The 24,687-nt window shown below is 48.1% G+C and overlaps 1 protein-coding gene across 1 annotated transcript in view; it reads left to right on the top strand.

Moving 5' to 3' along the window:
• Positions 1-23,657, top strand: part of Adamts16 (ADAM metallopeptidase with thrombospondin type 1 motif 16) — a 151,148-nt gene extending 127,491 nt beyond the window's left edge. The window contains exons 18-22 of the mRNA XM_074077759.1: positions 7,946-8,147; positions 8,283-8,477; positions 10,607-10,831; positions 21,500-21,647; positions 22,413-23,657. Coding sequence (XP_073933860.1) covers positions 7,946-8,147; positions 8,283-8,477; positions 10,607-10,831; positions 21,500-21,647; positions 22,413-22,528 — 886 coding nt within the window. The 3' untranslated portion in view covers positions 22,529-23,657. The remainder of the gene's footprint in view (positions 1-7,945; positions 8,148-8,282; positions 8,478-10,606; positions 10,832-21,499; positions 21,648-22,412) is intronic.
• The last annotated feature ends 1,030 nt before the right edge of the window (positions 23,658-24,687 follow it).

Below are 24,687 nucleotides of genomic sequence, written 5' to 3'. Positions count from 1 at the left end.
CTGGAGCCAACAAAGAGTTCATAAGTAATGGAGCACATTCTTTTAACAGAGTGGAGAATGGTTTGTCAGGGCATGCCCGGAAGCAAAAGAGGCAATTAACAGGCGGTTTGTACAAGAAATGACAAGGACCTGATATTAATCAGGACTCTCCAGGAAACAGAACCACTTGCATGTGTGTGTGTGTGCGAGTTGTGTATGTGTGCTCGTATGTGTGTGTATGTGTGTAGAAAAAGATTTATTTTAAGGAGCTGGCTCATGGGTTTGGGGTACAGGCAAGTCTGAACCCTTCCAGGTGGGCCACCTCACTGGAAACCCATGGAAGAGCTAGTTCTGCAGATCACATCCAAATTCCAAATGTGGGTGCAATTCCCTCCTTCTTGGGTGACTTCAATGTTGTCTATCAAGGCCTTTAACTAATTGGGGAAGACCAACCACGCTACAGGAAAAAGTCTGCTTTACTCACGGTCTAATGATTTAAATGTTAATCTCATCTAAAAAGCACTTTCACAGTGACATGAACCATGTTGGGCCAAAATCTAGTGCCATGGCCCAGCCCAGGTGGCACACAAAAGTATCCAGTCAATGTGAGTGCCACGTGTCCAGAGGAGAGCAGCTTTGCTGAGTAAGGAGTCGGAAACAGACCTGTGATTTGCTGGGACACTGAGGCGACTTGCTTCTGGTGCAGATGCAGGTGCAGAAAGGGCAGTGGTAGCTCAGGGGAGGCCTACCGCCCTCAGACTGGTCATCAGGTAATGCTGCTGGAATCGGTGTTCTGTCAGGTGTGGGGCTCCACAAACAGGTTACCACCTGCTGATAGAGAAGCTCTCTCTGCCCTCTGAGGAAGAAGAAGAAGGAGGGAGAGAGAAAGTCATTTACAACATACGCAGATTCCTGGAACATGTATTTCCACTTAAACATAAATGTTTGTCCACTGACCAATTCATTTTATGAATGACCTACGCCTTGCTGATTTTGTGAGTAAAGATCTGCCCCCTGCAGGTCTAGGTCAATCATTTGCATGAAATATTTTCCAGGCCCTTGATTTCCCATCTTGAGTTTCTTTAAAGCAGGGTGAAACTGGTCCTGTTCATTCCAGTGCAAAATCATTTCAATTTTAAAAATGTTTCCTCCACATTGTACTTTTGTCTCAGCCACACCTAATTGGACAGCACTTCATTTAATGACTGGTCTCAGTCATTCCCACGCCTCAACCACGTTTTCTTAGAAACAAGTCTCTCTTTTTTCATGCTCTGTATCATGGAGCTACACCAAATCTAATTATATGACATAATTCCAGTGACATGTTCAGTTGGCATAAACAGATTTGAAGGCAGACTCAGCAGGGTACGTGGGAGCCCAAAAGTTGCTGGTGGCAGCAAAAGACAGTTGACATCCAGGGGCAAGGCTGACGCCACCCGGATGATGGCCCCGCATGATGGGTGTGGCCGCTGTGCTCTTCCAGGGGCATGGACAGGCACAGCTAGCGGATGCGTCAGTTCAGTGAATGCTTATGAGCTTATAAGGGAGTCAGAAGCCACTGAGCAGGGGGAGCGCATCAAGGTCACATGTCTGATGGCCAGAGAAGAGTGGAATAGGCACAGGGCAGGAGCTTATCTGAGCACTGTCCCATGGCTTCGCCCTCTTGAGAGCAGAAAATGGGGGCTGGGGGACCTAAACTGTGGCCCTGCCACCAGGGAACTTCTTATGTACTCAAGTGGACTCTGTAACCTTGGTGGTGTCCCCCAGTTGTGAATGTGTCCATAATTACAGACTTCCATGTCCCAATGCAGGTGAGTTTAAGAAGTCCTTGCACCTGCCATTGTTGGACAGGAGTGTCCCCAGCTCTTAAGGTGGACAGTTTGGGAGACATGGAAGAGGGAAATCCCAGAGGCAACTGCCCAACTGCTTCATTTCAATATCAGAAGGCCCAGGGCAGAAGGAAGCAGCAGTTAGGCCACTTGGCTCTGGATGGGCTGCTTTGGTTAGGAATTCCTGCTTCAGGTCTTTGCACTACCAGCAGCTAAGTGGCTGACTCTACGCGGGGCCTGTAGCATATCTTTAAAACCAGGAGGCTGTGCAGGACCCTGGAGGTGGCCCATGGAAGAGCTTTGCTGGACTTTTCTGATGGGCTTACTACAGGGAATGAGGGCATCTGTCTCTCTCTGGAAGAACCTATCCATCAGACTTGCCTGGCTTTTTTTTATCGATACAACTTAGCTCCCATCATGATTAAAAAGTAAAAATCAGCATGCTAATACAAGGCACTGAAGCCAAAAAGTGGAAAGAGTGTATTTCAGAACTGCAGGGACCCGTTCCTGGCCATTCCACAAAGTTGCATGCTGCATTTCTTAAAGTTGTGTCCCTCTCCCCCCAGGGTTTGGGAAGACAGGGCCTCTTAAGACTTTAGATTCCTGACCTCTGACCCTTGACCCCTAGAAAGCCAGGTCCATCAGATTTCTGACTCATGTCCATCAGAGAGACCAGGCATGTGTCAATCAATGTTTTCGAGCCCCTCCAGCCAACAAGGGTTTTGAAAACACTGTCTTGGTCACAGGCTCATAGACCAGGGTCCTCCCAGCTCTTATGCTCTGTCCTTAGGCATGAGAATTTCAGATGTAAACCTGGTACAGTGAAGGGAGTCTCCTCTTAGTCAGTACCCAGTTTCAGTTGTCATCTGGTCTGGATTACCAGTTCCACTATCTATGCATGGTTGCCAGTCCAGTATTTTTCAGTTCATAGCAAAGGTGTAATATGAGCAGTTGAGTCAGTGTTTGCGTATAGAAGAGACGCCAGGTGGGGTTTCCCTCCAAACACTGAAATCTGAACAGTGGGAGCCCATAATCCTCTCCAAAAGAGTAGAAAGGAATGCTGACCACCCTACTGGGCTGGCTGGGGTTAATATCCACCCCCCTTCTAGTACATCTCCACCAACTCAGTGACCATCCTGGCTTCTCCGGCTCAGTTTTCCCATGCAAAAGGCAAGGCTGTTAAACATTGTTATTTCTGCCATCCCGTCCAGCTCAAACCCTCTGCCTTCTTTCCCTTGTCTGCCATGGGAATTGGATGAAGATGGAATCTCCCAAAGAGCCATAGTTTCATCTTTATCCAAGTTTATGAGGCAAAGTTTCTCATTTAAGTGAACAGACTAGAATGCCCCAGTGTTCTGCAGAAAGAAAGCCCTCAGATGGAGGATTTCAGTTGAAACGGACTTATTGAACACTGAGGTCAATTTATTCTGTCTGTATATCTCCCACAAGTCCGTTTTTCCTGCTTTCCCCAATGGAAATGATGCTCTGTAGGTATCACTGATTCTTTTTAAGATAAGATCTGATGACAAGACAGCAAGACAGGAAAACCTGGTAAAAATAGCTCATTGGCTTCTGAGTAGTAAAACCGTACATACCTTTGACTTCTCACAGGTCATAAAAATCAGTGCCCATGGTGGGTCCTTTGGAGAGAATGTTTGATGTCTTACAGCTGGGCTGTGCATTTTTTAGCAAAGAAATCCTACATTTAGAGATGAAAACAATTCTGCATCTGTGTCAGGTTCATTATAAATCTTTCCTTCAATTTCACATGGCAAAGAAAATTATTTGACTTTTTGAGGCCAAAGAAAATGAAGTGAGTGTCAGGTTGCGAGCCTCAAGTTGCCAGCGAAGGCCTGGTTTCCAGGTCCTGCTCCTTGCTCAGCTGTTGTCAGTAGTGGGCTTTCTGTTCTGAGGTGAAAGCAGAGCTAGACTGTGTCCTAGCCACTAGAAAGATACATCCTAGGAGCCACCGAAGTCCCTGAGCTGTGTCCAGCACATCTGCGCCAATGGACTGGAGAAAGAGGTAGGAGAGCATGCTTGCGTGCTGTCATTTCTGAGGGTTGGAAGACTTTGAAAACATTACCTCAGAACTTAGCATAAGCAAGCAGCATGCCCCTGTTTACCGATGCTTGCTCTCTTGTGCACATTTGGTTCCCAGGGTCCCTAGCTCCTGCAGAGCAACTCTGAACTCACTTGGAGTGTAGCTGGCACCATGTAATACTGATCAAATGTCCTTCCCAGCCCAATGACGACCTCCCAAGTCAGCCAATGAGGGGCACCCTGGCAGATGAGCAGAGAGGAAACCTGCTCCTTTCCACCCCATTCTCCTGAGTTCTGCTGACCACAGCCACTGTGCTTTCTGCCTCTAGCCTAACTGCACTCGCTAAGTTAACTTGTTAACTTATTTTTATGAGAGAAGCACATGTTTATTGTTGAATGTGAACTGTTATGTTTAAAGCATTTCATTTAGAAGCGTGGTGGATCTCAAATCACTTACACATGTGAAAATGGTATTGTTTCTCGTCTGAAGAACAGGTCCTTGTGGTGTCACAGCTCAGCCTTTTCCCTTCCTGTGAGGCCATGTTAGCAGCTGCCTGACCTCTGGGCTGCTGAGTACTGACCATGTAAATGCCTATGGGGTAGTCTTATTGGTCATTAGAGCTCATGTAGAAAGTAAAGTGAATGGTTTGATTTATTAGACATAGCCTACCTGAGTGTTGTGCCCTAAGGTGTGAGGGGCCACATGTACCCACGTCAGACAGAGATGTACAAGCGCCTGGTTGTAAATGCTAACCTAGCTTTTCAGGTCTTTCTGTGCTCCCCACACTCCCCTGTCCATTACTGAGTCCAGCTGCAAGTGCCTTACACTCATCACAGCTTCTTCGTGTGTGTTGTGACAGGGCACAGAGGTGTGCCTCAAGAGGAAACCCTCTGCAGTGGAGGACACCCATACTGATGGGTGCTGAATCCTGCCATGTCCTGCCTTGGGATCCTGACTTGCTTTGTTCCAATTGGTAGATTTAGGAAACAAAATGATTACTGCATGACCCCTGGACTACTAAACACAGCTGGCTCCCACACCCAGAACCCTTAGACATCCGCACAGGAGCTGGCAGAAAGTATGACTTTCATGAGCTGAAATGAAGGCGTTTCCTCAGAGCTCTGATGTGAAGCAAAGCAGACGCTTGGCACTTGCACATGAGGCCTCGATGATCTTTGTTCGGGAGGATTTCTTAATGACTTGCGATTCAGAGGAAGGGTAGAGAATGGATCACCCCAGCATGAACGGCTTAAAGTGGTGGAGACAGAAGACTTAGCAAGGCCGCATGGAAAGCATTTGAGCAGCCAAAATGTTTTTCACAGCCCCAGTGTGGACAGACTGAGTATAATTTATAAGGTTGAAGACTGAGGGAGCAAAATGTAAGACTTGGGAGGAGAAGTGAAACAACACAAAGTGCACAGAGATGGCAAAAACAGCAACCAGGAGGCTCCAAATGCCAAATCCTTGTTTTGGTCATGAGACCAAAGCCAGCCCTGCACAGTGAAGATATGCCATTTAGTTTGTTTAACATGCAAATAAAACACTTGTCAATACTGAAAGCGTGGGCACTGAACTGAGGACAATCCCTACAACCCTTTCATACTTTCTTGTTATGTGTATAAAAATTGCTTTACAGTCTTTTCACAATTTCCTTTAAACCACAATGAAATTTTTACAGGACAAGCACTTGCTATAAAGCTGTTCGAGGCTTCTCCAAACTACAGTGCAATTAAAATACCGTGGTACAACTGAGTTTACCGCACTGCACAGTTAAGGCCAGGCACCCTAAGTTCTGTACGGCTGGTAGAGCATCTGTTTCTCATCCAGGAAGTGCCATCCACTTCTCTTTCCTTCAAGGTTCACCACCGGAGTTAGTCTCAGGACCTTCAAAAGAGTCCAAAATATGACTCTGAAATTGTTTGGATACAGACTTTTTCTGAGAACTTGAGAGAAGATATCAGTCATTTGGCTTAGAAGACTTAGCTGGCAAGGCACACATGGATCCAGATAACTTCGAGAGAACCTCTTCCTTTTTGTCTTACTTACTTATTTTGATACTTTGGTCCATGCTTTGAAGTATTAGAGGCACTGAAAATATATTTACAAAGACTTTTCCCTGTAAGAAAGAAAATGCTTGATTCAGGTACTGAATATTTAAAATGCTGAGTAAAAAGTTGTATATGCTATCTGTCCTCAGTAATGTTAGAAGTATATTCTCACACACACACATGCACACACACACCGGAAGCATAAGCAGCCAGTGTGAGGAAGCAATGAGCCGTTCATCCCTGGTGCTGGAGTGTATACTTAGGTACTATCTTTTCCTTGCCATTACTCTTGGGTAGGAGGTTCCCACCTTCAGTCTGTGTTGCTCTGGGTGTTTCTCTGGACACCTCCTGACCTCCTGACCATGTGTTCTTGATTGTCGCTTTTACTCCTCAACCCTAATGTGTCTGTCAGGGTGTGGGGTGGAGGACAGGGAGGGTCACAAAGTCAACAGGAGCAGTACCTTCACAGACCCTCAGTTTTACCTCAGGATTCAGGAGAAACGCACTGCTGCTCTGACTCATACTCAAAAATTCTATGGGATAGAGGACAGTGTGAACCGGCTCTGGGCTCCCATCACAGACCATCAGAAGAAGAATCTCCCAGGCAGCTTCCCAGGTCTCTGCTGCCCCCTCATCATCATGACTGCCTTGGACACTCACCAGAAAAAGAAGCCTGCTCGGACATGTGTGCGCCCACCCCACCTGCACCATTGCCTGCATCCTTCTCCTCTCCCATCAGTATTGGTTTTCCACAGCTGCTGAGGTAGCCCCAAAATTTTCTACAGTCTCCAGTTTTGGGGTTAACATTCCACCTTAGCCCTCGAGGGCTTGATTGGAAGATGAGTGAGTGAAAATCAAATCCTCTTAGAGTTCACGTGGCCAGCTCCCCGCTAGGTAGTTCAGGATCTTCAGGCAAAAGTGTCCTTGTTACTGGGTCTCCTGTGTCTCCTCCCCTGGCTGAGCCTAGCCCCCATGTGCGTGAAGTCCTCCTGCAGATGACAAAGCATTAGGCCAGCTGAAGGTTTTGCAGGTAGCCTTAGACTTTTCAGACCCAGTGAGGGGTCTGCACCAACACACCTGTGCATAGGAATGCTTTTAAAACCAGAAAGGAAAAAACAAAATGTGGCTTTGAGAGAACACATTACTGAGCATCAACAGCTGCTAACAAGTGGGAAAAAAGATGAACAGACGTTATGAGCGTGTTGGAAGAGTGCATCACCCCTAAAGAGACAGTCTTAAAAAAAACAAATTGAGCCTGAGTTGAATGAAGCCTCCTGCTAATTGATGGGAAGTCTACAGGATGGACAAACATGTTAAAGGATTCTATGTTCACAAAACCCTATAACCAATAGGAGAGCTGCGGGAGACTCAGGTAATCAAGCTAGCTCCTGTCACATATGAACAGAAAACTAAAAAAGAAGAAAGAGGTATGGACCAGTGCAAAGTATAGGCTTTGGATTTTGCCTTATCAAGTGCATTAAATTGAGAAATTTATAACACCACTGGCAATTCAAACACTGAATATGTAGTGATGTTAAAAAATCATCCTTGTTTTTTGGGTGGCATAATAGTACTGCACTATGTTTTAAAACAAATAATTTTTACCTTTTATAGATGCACATTGAGATATTTACATCTGGAATTTGCATCAAAATGCTACATGAGTTAAGAGTGGGAGTGAACTGATAATTGTTGAAGTTGGTTTAGTTTGTATGTATTTGAGGTTTCCTGTTTATAAGAGAGAGACCAAGAGAGAGAACAGACACCCTGCTCTGAGGTGGATTATTTCCCCTGAAACCAGGGGAAGAACAGTATGGCCGACCCCTTACGAAGGATCTGAGAAGCCACCAGGCCCAGGGAGAGATTTCTGGGCAGGAACGGCTCCTTTGTGAGAACTGTTGACCATCACTGGAGTAACTACATGTGTGTAGACTCCAGGTGGCAAATCATGCCAGCTGCTGCCACCAGAGACATGACCCACCCTCTCCTCTCTTAGAGCCAGGTCCCCGTCAGCTCTCCTCATTGTGAGTTTCTTTGTCCCCTCTCAGCTGGTCCGTGGGGAACTGGAGCACCTGCAGCCGGACATGCGGTGGGGGCACTCAGAGCCGGCCCGTGCAGTGCACACAGCAGGCACACTACCATGCACAGCCAGTCTCCACCAGCCTGTGTCCACAGCCTGCACCCTCTGGCCGCCAGACCTGCAACTCTCAGAGCTGCCCACCAGCTTGGAGTGCCGGGCCCTGGGCAGAGGTAACTGGGTGGGGTGGGATTGACAAAAGGTGCTGGGTCCCTGTCCTTGTAATGCAGGGCCTAGGGCCTGGAACCTCAGCGTGGTCTGAATCCTCTGCAGTCTTTTCTGGAAGGTGACCTGTCTCTCTCTGACAGTGCTCACGGACCTGTGGGAAGGGGTGGAAGAAGAGGACCGTGGCCTGCAAGAGCACCAACCCCTCAGCCAGAGCACAACTGCTGCCCAACGCTGCCTGCACCTCAGAGCCCAAGCCCAGGACTCATGAAGCCTGTCTTCTTAGGCGCTGTCACAAGCACAGGAAGCTGCAGTGGCTTGTGTCTGCCTGGTCCCAGGTCAGTGCACTGGGTTCCCAGAGAACAGGGTCCATAAGCAGCCCCCTCAGCTGCTTCTTCTGTCCCATTTCCTTGCTTCCTGAGCCTCTTCTTCCATCGTGTCTTATCACACTGCTCAAGTTTCTGGGTCTCTCTGCTTTGAGCCACCCCTCCAGTCAACCTCTTTGAATCATGTCCTCTCAGCATCTCCCCAGTGACCTCTGAATGGTCCCCACTCAGTCGTGTCCAGCAGTGGATAGATGGGTGAACAGGACATGAGGAGTGGGAGAGTAGGGGTCCTTGCCTCATGATGACAGTGGGATCCCAGGGACTCAACTAACTCCAGATAATTGTAGCTACTTGCAAGACATGCTTCTTCAGTGCACAGCAGGAAGAAGCTGGATTGTGTTGGCAAAAGCAGAACCCATGTCCTGGGACAGTTTCCATGGGTGGCCTCTGCGTCTGTAGATGAAACCACTCCTGTTGTGTGTGCAAAATAGATCCCTGTGCTGGTGAAGGCTGGGCTCTTTGGTTTTCACTGCTCAGGGGCTGCCCGGACCCCATACAGTGGGACTAACAGAGGAAACAAGCGTTTGAGTGCCAAAGAGTTCCTGGCTAGCTTTGGCCAATGAGCATAAAGGGCCTCAGGAATCTAAACCCACAGAGTGTCAGCCACACCCAGCCCCGTGCGTGTCGATTGCATGGAGGACCCAGACACCTCTGTGCCCCAGGACTGTGTCTCTGCATTCCCACATCAGTCACAGAAAAAAGTCCCTAGCTGTCCCTGCCCATTCTCCTGAGCACAGGATCTCATTAGGACTGATGCCTTGTTTAGAAAGGACTGTGACCAGCAGGACACTGAATCCTGGTGAAACACTGTTTGTCACTGAGATGACCTAAGCATTTCTAGCTCACCGAGGTGAGTTTGCCCTTGATATAGAAGGACTTGGGGTTCTCTTCCCTCCCACCCCCAGGGCACAGGTGTCTCTCATAGGACTGGATCACCCTGTCACTAGAAAAGTTTCATCTTCTGGGCAAATCCCTGGAGATGCAAGTGTAGACACAGAACAACTTGGGCTGCAGTCTACAGGCTCTGCCCAGGGAGAAAGCTCTCATCCTGAAGTTCTCGTGTAGACACACACACCAGCGCCTCTCTCTGAGGCCCAGCCCAGGAAGCAGTCCTAGAGAAATCTTCCAGTCAGGTATCCTCTGGCATCAGCACACACAGAGGCACACCTTAAACACCAAGGATGAAAGTGAGGTCAGAAGCAAGCAGGCATTGCTTCCTGGGCCTCTCAGCTTAGGTCACATGAATGCACTTCAGCCCAGGGGTCCTGAGGGCTGGTCAGCACCACCCTCTCCCCTGCACAAGTCAGCAGCACTTGGACCAGGCTCCCTCCCGAGACCTGGGTGTCCTGGGCTGTGGTACCATTATATGCCTGGCTCTTGTGTATTATCCCCACTGCAGACATCATTGGCACACTGGGGCCTCTTTTATATACAGAGGGAGCTGGCAAGAGGGTGGCTGTAGTTCAGCGCATGACTTTCAGGCAGAAAATAGGCTTTCTCCCTCTGTGCTTGCTTCCTGGGCAGCACTTGACTTTCTGGGAAAGTTCTGTGAGCCTTGGGTTGCCTCTACCCATCTCTGCTTTGGGGTGCACATCACACCTACAGGTGAGCAGGCGGATCCATGGAGCTATGTTGTTTAACACATGTCTTTGTGTGTGAACTTTCTCTGATGCTGATACCCATGACAGTCCAACATTTTAGTTTTCCAGTGAAATGGTAGCCTTAGAATTACACCCTTCGTACTTTCTGGCTGCCTTTCCTTACTTACGCCCATAATGCTGTGTTACCTCAGGGGCATCCTTTTTGTATGGTTTGATCTTTTGTTTGTTTTGTTTTAACACAGGGTATTGATTCTTATCCCAGGCTAGCCTAGAACTCATGATCCTACTGCCTTAGCCTCTGAGTGCTGGGATTATAGGCATGTGTCATCACTCCAGGCCCAAGATCCTCCTTTTTTATATGATAATGCCTTTATGAAATGCCAAAACCCAAGAAATGTCACCAAATGTTTCTATATGTGTAGATATTCAGCTGACACCATCAGGAGATACTTGACTACTGATGTCCTTTGTCTTTTCCAGTGCTCTGTGACCTGTGAAAGAGGAACACAGAAAAGATTCCTAAGATGTGCTGAGAAGTATGCTTCTGGGAAGTACCGAGAACTGCCCTACAAGAAATGCGGACACCTGCTGAAGCCCGATCTGGAGCTGGAACGCGCCTGCACCCTGCTTCCATGCACCAGGATCCCCCACTATGCTGCCACAGGACCCCCAAGGGGCAGCTGGTTTGCCTCACCCTGGTCCCAGGTAAGAAGCTCTAAGTTTTCACAGGCTAGATGGGTAGCATTTCCTGCCCTAGGGGCTGATGGCTGACTGATGTGGGGGTCCTTGTGGGGGTGTATTTCCCACAGCCCATCAAGCTCCCCCAGGATCCTTCTCTCCAGCATATGTGGTGACCCCATTTGTAGGTGTGGATGTGGTATTCCGTTGATGGACTCCACGTGTTACTTAAAGGATGTATGTGCATCATTCTAAATCTTTATCCCATTAAGTGTAAGGAAATGGGATGTTCTTGATAAAAATCTGTGCAGAATTCCCCAGACATGGCCGTGAAAGTGAAGAAATATGAATCCAGAATGCACCTGCAAATGCCAGTTTAAAGGCTAACCGCAGGCTGTGAAATGAGAAAGGGTGTGGATACGCTGGAGTTGTGTGTCCTTTCCCGCCCTTTGGACCAGGGCAGCTCAGGTTGATGGTCTGCAGGATTCCTCCTGGAGCTTTCTTCATCCCCCACCATCCTCAGCCTTCCACACATTCTTCAGTGCTAAAGATGAATTCTACATGACATGTTTAGCACACCTTCTGTCCTGGTTCTGTTTCCTGCCTGAGTTCCTAACAGCCTCAGCAGTCTACACCTGTGGTTCTACCCTGCAGAACCTTGGTTTCTGGATTCCTCCTATTCCGAGCTCCTGCCTTGCGTCCTCTTGACCTGGTGGTGGTGCTGCTTTCAGGTAGAAGGGCCCAGTACTAGGAATGCTGGAGACCTGCGTGCAAATCCTATAGTTTTGGCCAGCTGTGTGGTCCTGTGTCTTCTGAGGAGAGGGTCCCATCTGCCACATAGGCCCCATCACTGATTCTCAACTTTGCAGAGAGACGTAAGGTAGTAGGAAAGAGGGGGGAGAGCAGAGTGTGCAGGGTGACCAGCCTCTGTGTGCCCATCTCCGTGAGGTCCTCGCACACTCTCCCCCTCCCCCCCCCCGTGTTCTCAAAGTTTGCAGCTGTGTGCAGCAGGACAGTGCATACAAATCAGAGCAACGACAGCAGCTAAGGCTTGTGGAGGGTCCCAAATGCAACATTGCTCTGTGCTAACTCGTTTATTCTTCTCAGCAGCTCTCAAAGGGGAGGCAGCCTTATAGTGATCATTTCACAGATGAGGAACCTGAGGCACAGAATATCAGTCCCCATAGTCAGCGAGAGCACAGCGGGGCCACTCACATCACGTGATTTCAGTGCATGGCCACCATATTGTTGCCCTCTAGTCTTAAGGATGGCCTTGCCTCAGGGTACCCTGCTCTGCACCTTCCCTTCATCCACCCCCAGCAACTGGGCAACAGAAAGATGTCACCCTTTTGAGTGGGGGTGGTAGCACAAAGACTCGCTCAGAGCTCACTGTCACCAGGGGCTGAGTGTCAGTTGTCTGTGTATCTCATATATGCAGATTCTCTTGTGTGCGCACATAGATATGAACACACTCATATACACATCTGTACAGACCATTACATACTATGTCATGCTTTTCCCAACATGTGTACCTTGCTCAAGAGATGGTTCCCGTGGATGAACTTTCAAGGAAAAAACTCAGTGACTGAGTCACAGCAGCTACTTGTAGTCCTTACTTAGAAAGCTTGCCTGCCACAAGTCATGGCGGGTCTTTGTTTCCATTGTTCATTGTGTAGTGCACACCATGCTGAGGGACCTGCTTGGAGCACACCATCTTTACAAAACAAAGCACTACCGTCCTGCTTCCCAGGACTGAACTAGAAACAAACATGCCCATTGCACATGGCTGGCTCACTGAGGGACCATAAGTGTGGGTCAGGATCTCCAGGTCTGTCCTTACTACATGTATGTGGTCAGAGGAGGAGGGGTTCTCCCACAGAAAGTCAATCAAATGCTGCCAGACCAGCTCATCAAGAGGGGCCATCCATGCACAGCCTAGTCACATGACCCCTTCCCCAGCCCTACAGGCCCTAGTAACTAATTTGATTAGGATTGAAGAATTGTGATTAAGATAATATGGTCTTCTGACCACTCCAAGGCAGAGCAGTGCATGTTTACACAACCTGCCCTGGAAAGGAATTCATTTCCATAGGACATGTTCAATGGGTAGCCAGTGTCAAGGCTGAGCCCCAAGAACTGGACAGGTCATGGAGCTAGGTGACCAGTGTGTCTCATGTACTTAGCCAGCTTGGACCCTCAGTCCTGACAGTGCCCAGCTGTCCCCGTCCTGGGTCTTCCTTAAGTGTTTTTTTTTCCTCCACGGAATGGGATGTACCCATCTGTACAGCCCACTTTTAATCCCTCCTGGCCACAAGTCCCTTTCAGTGTCTCTCCAGCTTACCATTGAATGGTATCCCCCAAAACCAAGTTCACCCAGAACCTCAAAAGTGATCTCATTTGCAAATAGATGCAAGTGAGCTTAGTCAGGATGAGGTTTTCCTGGATGAGTGTGGCCTTGACAATAGATGCTGTCATGAGACCATCTGGAGACACAGGGACTCAGAGGGGAGAGGATTCCTGATGGGGGTACAGGCAGGGACAGGAGTGATGCACAACAAGGATAGCGAGTAGCACCAGACTCTGGACAAGGCATGAACAGTTCTTCCTTTGAACTCTAGAAGGAACCACCTCTGCTGCTGACACTGGTTTTTGGACTTCAGTCCTCCAGAGGCAAAACCAAAATTCTGTTGTGTGCAACCGCCACTCTGTGGTGATTTATCACAGCAGCTGAGGCTGCTCAGACAAGAGGGACATGTGTCCTTTCTAGCCCCACCTGCAGGCAAGGGCTGTGTCTTACTCACCTTTGTGTCCTTTGTGGGCCCAGCCCCAGCTGTGAGGGCCATGGGCACTTGAGCAGGAAATGGTCTGAGTACTCACACTTGGACTTCCCTAACGGGAGGAGGTGAGCATCAAGGTCCTGTGCACTTCAGTCTCAGCTACCACATCAGCTGAGAAGGGCAGAGATCACTGACCCTTTCCCTCTGACTTTCCTGATTGCCCCCCTCCCAATATCAGGTATCTTCCATACACCAACCCACCCCCATGTGTGCCTTCCATGGACTTCCAGTAATTACTAGTCCTCTAACTTAAACACAGCCCTGAATGGGAAACTGAAATGTGCCAACAAGTTTGACAGAAGCAAAAGCATAAGTTATTATTTTTATTGAAGTCAAAAGAAAACAAACTCTTTATTTATTTATTTATGTTGAGCTGCTGGAGATTGAAGTCAGGGCTTCATGTTAGGCAAGCACTGTACACTTGAGCCACATCTCAGTCCTTTTGCTTTAGTTTTTCACATCAGGTCTGTGCCTGGGCTGGCCTCAGACTGTGTTCCTCCTACCTCTGCTTCGTGAGTGGTTAGGATTATAGGTATGCACCACTAAACCTGGCCAAAAAAGTTCAAAATAACTTCAAATGAGGTCATATTGCATTCTATTTAAGCTCGGTCTAGGTAGATGTGACCTGGGGGCTAGCAATTTATCAGTAAGTGTCTTTGAAAACCATGACATCTGAACCCTGCTGCCCTCCATCCCTGCAGTCACCATGTAGTTCTTGGCCCCAGGCTCTGAGATCTGCAGAAGGAAACTAGCAGAGGAGAGAGAGGGCCTTCCACTAATGCTCCTCACTGCCTCCAGATACGTTCCCACTCCGCTTTGTGTTCCGGTTTTCTTCAAGTTCTGGGTAGTCTTTTTTTATTTAGACATCATAGCCCTTCTCTTGTTAGGATTTGGATTTTAAGTATCCCTCAAAAAAAAGCATATGTTGGGTTTGGTCCCCAGTGCAGCAGTGTTCAGAGTTGGAGCCTTTGGGTGGTGAGTGGATCAGGATGGCTATGACCTCATCGATGGGTGAGTCCTTTGATGGATTCTCAGCTCCATGGGCTATGAGGAACTCTTGGAAACTTTAGGCAGTGAGTCTTCCATGTAGGAAGTAGCTGCTGAGGACACACACACCCGTGAAGGGTCTGTTTTGTTTCCGGTTCCTTTCTTGCTCCCTCTGCTTCCTGGCCACCATGAGGTGAGCAGCTCTGGCTCACCATGTGCTCCTCACCATGACATTCTGCCTTGCACAGGCTCCACAGTGATGGAGTTAGCCAACCATGGACTGACCCTGTGATCCAAAATAAAACTGCCCCCCTTTAAGTTGATTTTCTCAGCTGCTTTGTTGCAGTGACAGAAAGCTGGCTAACGCATCCACAAAGGTATTTGAAGTGGAAATAATTTAAACGATTTTAGCAGGGGGCATGTGAATACGCCCTTTGCAAATATTTCCTATTTTAAATTGACAAAAATATCAACACTGCTTCTCCCAGGTGACCTCCCTTTATTTCCCCATAGTACACAGCCTTTCTGGCAACATGAGGCAAGAGCCGAGAAGAGGAACAGAGCCGTTTTTGAGCAGACACTTAGCTTCCTCTGTCCTGTGACAGACAGGTAGAGGAAACAGAGCCCATTAAATGAATCTCATCCCCAGCCTCTGGCTGCCAAGCCAGTGCTCACCCAACTCTGCTCAATGTAGAAACTACAGTCAGCTTTACAAAGCAGAAATCAAGGTTTATCAATATTTAATTTCAATCCAAACCTAAAACTTAACATCTATCTTCAGTAGCTTTTGCCCATCTAAAGTATTCAATCTGTCTGTCTTATTCATTTTCATTATAACTCACTGAAGTTTTTATCCACTGTGATTCATGACCTTTTTTTGGATGGGGTAATATCTCACGGGCTATATTTGCCGTGAGTGCTTGTGATCACGACTGTGCCCTCAGACTGTGGGAAATTGTCGGGTGGTAACTAATGGCCATTGCCTGACCTTTGCCACCAGACAGGTTTATTCTTATAAACCTGTCATTCCTATGGTTGCTGTGCGGGATTCTGCTGATTTAGGTGGCTTTACTTATCGTCACATCTCATGATGCACCATGCAAAAGACAGACTTAAATCATTTCCGTCATGCAGGCTTCTTACCAGGTGGTTCCCACACAGTTTGGTCTGGAAATGGCTTAAGAACCATCACCTGCTGGACTCTGCATCTCATCTTCACAGCAAAGATGGTTGTGTTAGTGCTGGGCAGTGTGGAGGCCCAGCTCGCTTGGGGGCTCTTTACCCAGACAGTACACAGATTGACCTAGAAACCCAGGGGGTATGAGGAGCAAGCATCTGTGTCACAGCAGCCCATGTGCTTTCCATCATGGCCACTGCGACTGCAGTACCCTGCTGCTTGCACATGTGCACAGGCATGCAAATGTGGGTGCACACAGAATGCTTAAATACTTAGCAGATGCAGACCGGGTGGGGCCCTGTATCCTCAAGTGGTGTTACCCACCTCTGGTAACTGCTCTACTCGCTCCATCTTCAAGTGGAGCTCAGGAAAAGAAGAATGAGTTCAACACCATTGATGGATAACGCCACCGAATGCAAGAGAGTTTGTAACCAATTGGATTTACATAAGAAGGTACAACCCCATTCAGGTTTACAGCAGAAGGGTTGGCATGGGTCAGGCCGTTGAGGTTTGTTCAGGCCCATTCTGAGTTGTGTGACATTTGGGGACATTTACAGTGGGCAACTCTAGACTTGGAGGGAAGAGAACAACTGAGGCCCACAGGAAATAATAAATTAAAGCAGGAACTTAATGTGGCCTCTCAGTAGCGACTTCATAGCATGGAAATGAAAGTGTAAGTCTTTGGCCCTCACACTTACTGTCCCTTGTGTTTGAGGGATGAAGTTCACCCTGCAGGACCCGTGTCTAAATGGTCCTGTGAGAGCGATGCAATAGGCGACCAGAACACCTGTCACCACCAAGACCAGCAACCAGCATGTTCCTCAAAGACCAGTGACACAGAAAAGAGGAGCCCTCATTTATGGCAGCACTATTCACAATGAATCAGTCTAAAAGCCCATCAATGGATGAACAAATAAAGAAGATGTAGCATATATACACGATGGAGTATTGTTCTGCCATTAAGAAGAATGAAATCATGTCATTTGCAGGAAAATGGATGGAACTGGAGACCATCCATCATGTTATAAGCCAGAGTCAGAAAGACAAGTATCACCTCTTTTTCGCTCATAGATAGAATCTAGAAAGATATAAGGAAGTAGAAAGGGGACTATAATTAGGGCATAGGAAGGGGACCAGAAAGAGAGAGATAAGTGTGGCTATTATGGGAATTAAACACATTCAAAGAACCCTGGGTACATGTACGAGAACGTCCTAATGAAACCACTAGTGATATACACTAAAACCCCCCACAGACACTGCCTTGGCTTTACCACTGGCTCAGAGTAGTCCTCTCTCCCAGTCACCTGGTGTCGTAGCGCCTCCTCTATGTGAGCTCCTGACCTCTTCAAAACCATGCAGCTCTACTGACACTCAGGCCTGAGAAGCTGGGAAGGGAGAGGTTTGAGAGCACTTCAGCACCCTGGGAAATCTACGCCTGGTAGATATTTTGGTGTAGACTAACTGGACGCTGGAAATAACATTGTCTGAAGAGTCTCCCAAGAGTGTGGGCTCAGCAAGGCAGCTTTCAAGCTGAGGAGAACATAAGGTCCTACCAGGTCAGTCTTTTCAGCCCAGAACTGCCAAAGGACTCACATGCTGGGCCTCAGGGTAAACCACCCCCTGGACACTGTGGTGACCACTTTCTGCATCCACCTGCTGAGTTGAGCAGCAACTTGACCAAGGCCACGGCCTCCCCAGAAATGTCTTCACGAGGAGCTGTGGGAGGAGCCAGACAATGTTGTGGCCAACAAGAGCAAAGGAGGCAAGTGAGAGACTTCCTGAGGTGCAAGGAGGCCTGGAGTCTAGGAGTGTCCCTGTTTCACACTCTGCACCCCAACACGAGGCTGAGCTGACTGCTGTCATCACTCAGTAAAACATAGAATGTCACCATGGGCTCACCCACCCATCAACCGCCTGCCCTTGCCCTTAACAGTCTCTACACAAATCGAAGGGCAGACCTCAGGAACATCCAGGTGGGTACTGCAGAGACAGGCTCATCTGGACTAGGAGCTGTAATGGGGTAGGGCTGAGGGCTATCCAGACTGAGGGACAGGGACTGGAGGTGTGGCTCAATGGTGGAGCGACTGCTTTGCAGGTATGAAGCTCAAACCCCAGTCTTGCCAAAGGAAAAGAAAACGAAAGCAGACTGAGGGCCAACAGTGTCTGCCAAGACCACACTGGGACAAGAGTTTTACTCTTTTTACACGGTACTGTTTGTTGGTGTTTACAGCCAGACCACATCTCATTTGTGAGATTTCGATGTAGCTGAAGTCAATTCTGAAAACTAAAACAGACAAAAACATGACAATATAATAAATAGGGCAATGCCAACTTAATTTGAAAGCCCAGGGCCAGGGTGTGCCCAGTGTGTCCCCACCTGGAACAGCAGCAGCATGGCCAGAGTGCAGGTTCTCAGGTTCTGCCCACAGCTGCTCAAGCTTGGACTTTTGAGGTGGCCCAGCAGTCTGGTTTACATCCTTCTCTAGGTGACACTAATGCTAACTCAAGTGTGAGAGCCACCAGTCTAGAGGAGAAGCCAAGGTCCAAGGAGTTTGGAGAGTTGGCAGAAGCAGGTGATGCTGTGTGGGGGGTCAGCTGACAGGTGAGGGTACAGGTCACTGTCACTGAGTTTCAGGAGGCCTGTGTGTGTCATCAGTAAGATACACAGGGCAAAGCCCAGGAAGCTGGAGGACAAAGCCACAGCTCTGACTACCAGATCCACATTCCAGACTCTTCCCTATGCATCCTTTTTCCCAAAGGTGCTGTCCTATGACTTGCCCACCACATCTGTCCAGCCTCAGCCCCTGGCCCCTTCCTGGCCCCTGCTGACTCCCAGGTCTCCACCCCGGGATCTGTGTGGTCATCAAGGTTTCCAGGTGCTTTTTAGCACTAGTCTTTTTAAAATCTCTACTGTGAATCCTAAACACGGTGCTGAGTTTTAAGATGTCATGTTTACTGTTTACTATTCATAAACAATTTGCATTTTTCCCTCCTGGAAAGAGAAACAAATACACATTTTCGAGTGACACCTTTTCTGTATCAATTCAAAATATTTTAGTATCTTAATGCTGGAGTCAACATCTTTGTTCTTTCAGTTTACATGAAGAAATGCAAATCTTGGGCAATTTAGAAGCTGTTTTTGCACAAATGTTTTTTCATGAGGAATTTTAAAGCTCTCCAGACCAATGCTTCTCAAAGTTACTGTGCTTCTGAGTCATCAGAGGTTGTGGTAGACGGGGATGCCAACAGTCAGCACGACTGACACAGTCCGCTCTTTGAGTAGTGGATTCTGTAAGTGCCCTGAGACTAGGGGCTGAGTTGTGTGTTCATCATTGGGTGTCTGGTGCACACAACAATACCTGCTACAGGAGAAGTGAGTGACTAACAGTTTTTGAATAATGAAGTCAACAAAAATAAGACTAAGCAAACATTAGTTATTTTGGAACTTTTGGAGAGATGAAAAACTCTGGTGAGATCTCTTGATTTCTAAGGGAGATATAATACCCTTAGCAAGAGTAGGACTCTTCTTCAAATGTTGGTCACGAAAGACTTTCAGCCTGAAGGGTGGAAGACACTGTGGACACAGCAGGGTGGATGTGACCAGTGAGACAATAGGAACTGCTGCCTCCGTATGGGGCACCCACACCCCAAGGACACTCAGCACCCCTGTGAACTGAGGGGGGGACCTGACATCAAGAGCACAAAGAGCAAAGGGCAGATCTGTGGTTCTGTGGAATGTTCAAAAGGATGTAATGTGCAGGGGGAAGCATCTGCCTGTATCCGTGTGACCCTGATAATTCAGAAATCAGACGTGCATCTGTCCACATCATCATTTGTTCTGGTTGCCATGGTCACATAGTGGCACTGAAAGATTGGTGACTTTTGCTGAAACTGGTTTAGAAGTGAAGGAATAAGCCTCTCAGGTATGTTCCAGGTTCCAGAGGAGCCTAGCCATCCTCTACCCAAACAGGAGAGAATAAAGAACATTCTTTCAGCTGAGGATCCCCAGCACTCTCTTTGTTTTTGTGGGATACCAGAAGACATTTTGCTTAATGCATCACTGGATCCCTGTCCCAGGTTCTTGAGGTAACTTTAAAAGCTCTTTTTGCAGCAGGTTTTGGAAAGAAGCACGAAAGGGTTCGGCATATGGTTGGCTGTTCACACGCAGACTGGTTTTGGGGTCAGAGAGGCTTGGCACACTGCCTTGTAAATTCAGGCAAGCAATGAGTCATGCATGTCTCCAACTTGTCACAAGTGCTTGGCTTGCAGGGATAATGAGGTACTTGTGGTTTATCTGTGGCACACTAGGACATCCAAACTGCCATCTGACCCCATCTTCTTGCAGGCTTTCCTTTAAGTGCATACATTCTTAATGTTTTTGAGCCTGCAGCCTTATCTAAGCATAATTTACCGATTTTAGACTTGGGTAGTTTTCTTTCTCGGGTGCATGATTCACCACGGGATCAGTTTCTGTCTCTAGTGCTTTTCTCCTGATGTCTCTGCCCACAGTTAATCTCGGATGGGTCCTGCTCATGTGTCCTGCTGTGCACCTGGCCAGCTGGGGAAATATGACCTGCTGAGCTCATGTCCTCGTTCTCTAACTTGTGCTGCTGCTCAGAGTGTGGGACGTAAATGTCCCACTCCAAAGAGCCCCCAGTGGTACCACCCTAGCGTCGGAGCCATGAGTGTGGGGTCAAGTAGGAGCTTGGTTTTGTTGCCCATGTAGGGATTAGCCTTTTCCGGTGATGACAGCACAGGCAAGTGTAATGAGACCATTCTCTGAAGACACTGGTCCTCCATGCCAGGCTCAGACAGCAGCCCTGGCGTTCCCAGGTGGGCACCAGATTCTTTGTGCATCAGGCCTTCAATGACTCATCCAAGAGCACTGCAGATTTCTGAGACCTTCTCTGTGCATACCTGGGGTAGATCCATAATCTAGTCCCTTCGAGGTGGCACTTGGGAGGGGCAGGGAGAAAAAACAGGGGTTCCACAACCAGCATGTCAAGGCCTGGCTCAGGCCACATGCGTTAGGGAAGAGCCCAGCACAGGTGAGGAAGTACCTTTGCCCTGGTCCTAGGTATAAAGTCAGCAACTTATGAACCCAAATACCTTAAATAGAAACCACAATTGAAAGACCCTTCTTGCTTAATAGTGAGAAGAATAACTTAAGGGTAACTTTGGAGATCTACTTCTTTTTTCCACACTGTGCATAATTTGAGCAGATAATAGGCTAATCCATGGATATCTGGTTTTTATTCAATACCCTTAATTTTTTTTAACAAGTGTGCCTGATCTCAGAAGCCCTCCATGAAGGTTGCTGCATCAGACTGACTCAATTAGGGTCCCTACCTGAGCACGAGCACATCCCTGTCACACCATCACACCAAAGCTTCTCTCCTTGGACCTCGGGAAGGGCGATAGCAGCCATGCCTCAGAGTGGTTCAGAATGCCCCTGGAGGGACCTGGCCTGCAGCCAGTGTGACTCAGGCTTTAGGAAGGGGCTCCCAGAGACTGCTTTGTCTGCATCATGATGGAGCATTTCTTCATCTTTTTTTTTGTCTGTGGCAGGGAGGAGCAGTACTAGGGATTGGTTCTGGTCTGCAGAGCTGCCCTGTTTGATGGGTGGGCACGTGGACGGCTGGTGTTGTGCTGAGAACCAGGCAACCCAGTGACTGTTGTTTGTTTGTTTTGCAGTGCACAGCGAGCTGTGGGGGTGGCGTGAAGAGCAGGTCTGTGCAGTGCCTGGCAGGGGGGCAGCCAGCCTCCAACTGCTCCCCAAACCAGAGGCCTGAGGCCTCCCTGGCATGCAACACCCACTTTTGTCCAATCACAATGAAGAAAGGTGAGTGCCAGAGCTCCTGGGATGCACCTGGGCATTGGAGGGTGGGGAGGTCAAGTTTCTAGAGCAGTTCTTTAGAAAGTCTGAGGAAGTGGGGGCTCCCAGTGGTTAAAGAGACCTAGAGTTGGGGCCTTGTGTCTGCTGCACCTTTTAATCCCTCTCTGCCTTCTCCTCCAGTTTTACAATGAAATGGTCACAGAGCAGAAGCTAGTCATCTTTGCACCATCCCAGAAAGGACAGTGGTATTTGTGATGTAAAGCTAACTTCAAGAAAGCATGTAATTTCTGTGCCAATGATATTTGTGGTACTTAAAAAAGACAATTTTAATGAAAGCAGTTTTTCTCCTGCATTACACAAAGCTTCTTTATTCATCAGGTGGTCCCTAATGCCCACCTATTAACACACAAAATACCCAGGCAGCAACAGAGATGGTCTCTCTGCCTGTCAGACTTCTCTGAGAGCAAATGCAGCTGAGGACAGCAGAGGCTGGGCTCACCCAGAGAACTGAGCAATTGGTCCACAGAGGGTCCATCACCCTGGGAGGACAACTGGTTGGATGGATGAATTTAGCACAGGAAGATCCCAGTTTGTGGGAACCGTCCAAGAGTAGTTTTGTAAAAAGAATAAATTGTGAGGGCCCCTCTTAGACCCTAAAAGCATCCGTTCCTCAGCAGCTTTGAAGCAATGACAGTCTTTTTGCCTAACAGATGCTGACTGGGGGAGTGTGGTGCTGCTAGTGGCACTTATGTGGAGTGTGCTTGTTTTCAGACACCTTCTGCAAAGACTACTTTCCCTGGTGCTACCTGGTGCCACAGCACGGGATGTGCAGCCACAAGTTCTATGGCAAACAGTGCTGTAAGACCTGCTCCAAGTCCAACCTGTGAGTTCGGATCAGTCCCTGCAGTAGAAAAGATGCCCATGTGGCAGAGAAACTCCAGCACAAAAGAGCTATGCAGTACACATTGAAATGAGTTCAAGGAAGATGGGAGCTGGAAGAGGAAAGACTGTGTCAGGCTCTTTGACCTGGAGTGTATGTGTGTGTCCTGGGGTGTGATGAATGCACACCTGGGCCCACACAAGCACACGGTCTCCTGTTGGGTGGAAACGTGGGGCTGTGAGGGCTGACCTCCAGTGCGTCAGGCAGGAGGGCTCCTGCTGCAGAGCCAGAGAAGCAGTTTCCGCCCACATTGGTTTTCAGCTAAATCAAATCCAAAAGGCAGAGCTGAACTAGCCAAATACTAAATGTCTGGTGCTTTGTAAAAAGAAAGAAATGTCATGAAATACAGAAAATTTGCAAAATACCTGCTGCTAAATTTGCCAGCCTCTTCTCCACCTAGAGACCCCTCCACCATCAGGAAGGACCCACGTCTGAGGAGAGAAATGGTGCTGGGGAGCTCCTGGCTCTGCTCCAGGCTTCCCCTCCTGCTTCAGTGATCACAAGGACCGTTGATGTCACTAAGGGGCACCAGCTAGGGCTCTGCCTTCTGGTTTGGGACTTTGCATATGGAAACAGGAAAAACAAAATCCTTGAGGAGTTTCCTTCCTCTTTACAATCCTAAACCGGAAGAGAAGTGGCTCATACTTGTTTTATCTTTCTCAGTTATTTACAGTGAGTGCTCCTATTTAAACCCACTTCTTAATGCTTTTCTGTTTTAAGTGATGGATCAGAAGTTCAGAAAGAGTTGCAGTCTCACCACAATGCATGTCAGCCAAGAATCTGACATGATAATTTGCTTCTGTGTGTTGTAGGGTTTTAAATTTATTCCTAAGTTTGGCTGTAATGTCGTAAGTTGGTCTGTAACACCTTGAGAACCAAAGTCAATGACCTTCACATTGGGGGCTGCAGAGCAGGCCCACCAACCTCCCCCCTGCCATCATTGGTGCTTATTTCTGGTCAATACCATCTGGGGTGTGGCTGGATATTCATATCTGCACCTGGGTGGGCACCTGGATATTTATATTTGCTGAAGTTTTATAATAAATTTTATATTCTATGGCGTGCTTCTGAAGTGTACTATGATTCTTCATGAGGTTTGCTTCCGAAATGGAGGGATGGCAAAGATACTGGGGAGAAAGAAGAAGGGTTCTAGAATGTCATAGGAAGAGCTGGAGACAGGCTAGGAGGAAGCACCCCCTACTCTGTGAGGCGAGTGCTGAAGGGGAGATGGTAGGCGGCAGGTGATGGTGGCTCAGTGCCATGTTGGATTTGAAGGCGGCTCCCTGGGACCACGTGATCTTTTCTTGTAGAGTCGGGGCTGTCAAGAAACATGGAGAAAGGGGAGTGAGGATGTTAAGGAATTAACTTAGCTGATTATAGAGCCTGGCATTTTTGAAGTTGGTAAAGCAGCCAGCAGTCTAAAAACTTGGAGAAGAGTGGGTGCTAGCTACCATGTTGAGTCTGAATTCTGCAGCACAGCAGGCTGGAAACTCAGGCAAGATTCCCATGTTGCCAACTTGAGGCAGAATTTCTTTTCTCATGGAATCACCATGTCTGCCATTAAGACTCTCGGCTGATCTGGCCAGACAAGGCCCTCATACATGACAGAGGGCAATCAGCTTGTCTTTAAAATCGAATGATTTACGTGGTCATCACATCTAAAAAGCATTTCCTTACAACATCTAGTCTAGTATTTGACCATCCTATAGCCTAGCCAAGTTGACACATGAAGTTGACTGTCACACCCTGGGTTAGATTTAGCCAGTTCTGACTGGAACCCCCGAAGCACTGCTGCCTCTGTGATTGAGGCAGACCCCGGAACCTCCAGCTTCTGAAGCTCTTGCAAGATTGGCCTCACTCATCCACAAAGCCTGCTGGCTCCTTACTGACACACACTGCTGAAGCACCATACACCCTGTGGGAAGAGAGGATCCTCGTCCTTTTACCAAAAGGGAATGGGGACAGAAACCTATGCAGCCTTCACTGGAGTCGCAAGCTAAAAAAGAAATTCTGAAGGATTTGGTGGAATGTTAGGGAGCTAGAGGCAACATATTCTAAAGCTCAAAGCCACTGCACCACAGTCCCAAGACTCCAGGGCAGCTCTCC

This window comes from Castor canadensis, chromosome 6 (assembly GCF_047511655.1).
Source record: "Castor canadensis chromosome 6, mCasCan1.hap1v2, whole genome shotgun sequence".
NCBI classification, from domain to species: Eukaryota; Metazoa; Chordata; class Mammalia; order Rodentia; family Castoridae; genus Castor; species Castor canadensis.
The sequence above is the reverse complement of the archived record's forward strand: the minus strand, read 5'-3'. Positions and strand labels throughout refer to the sequence as shown.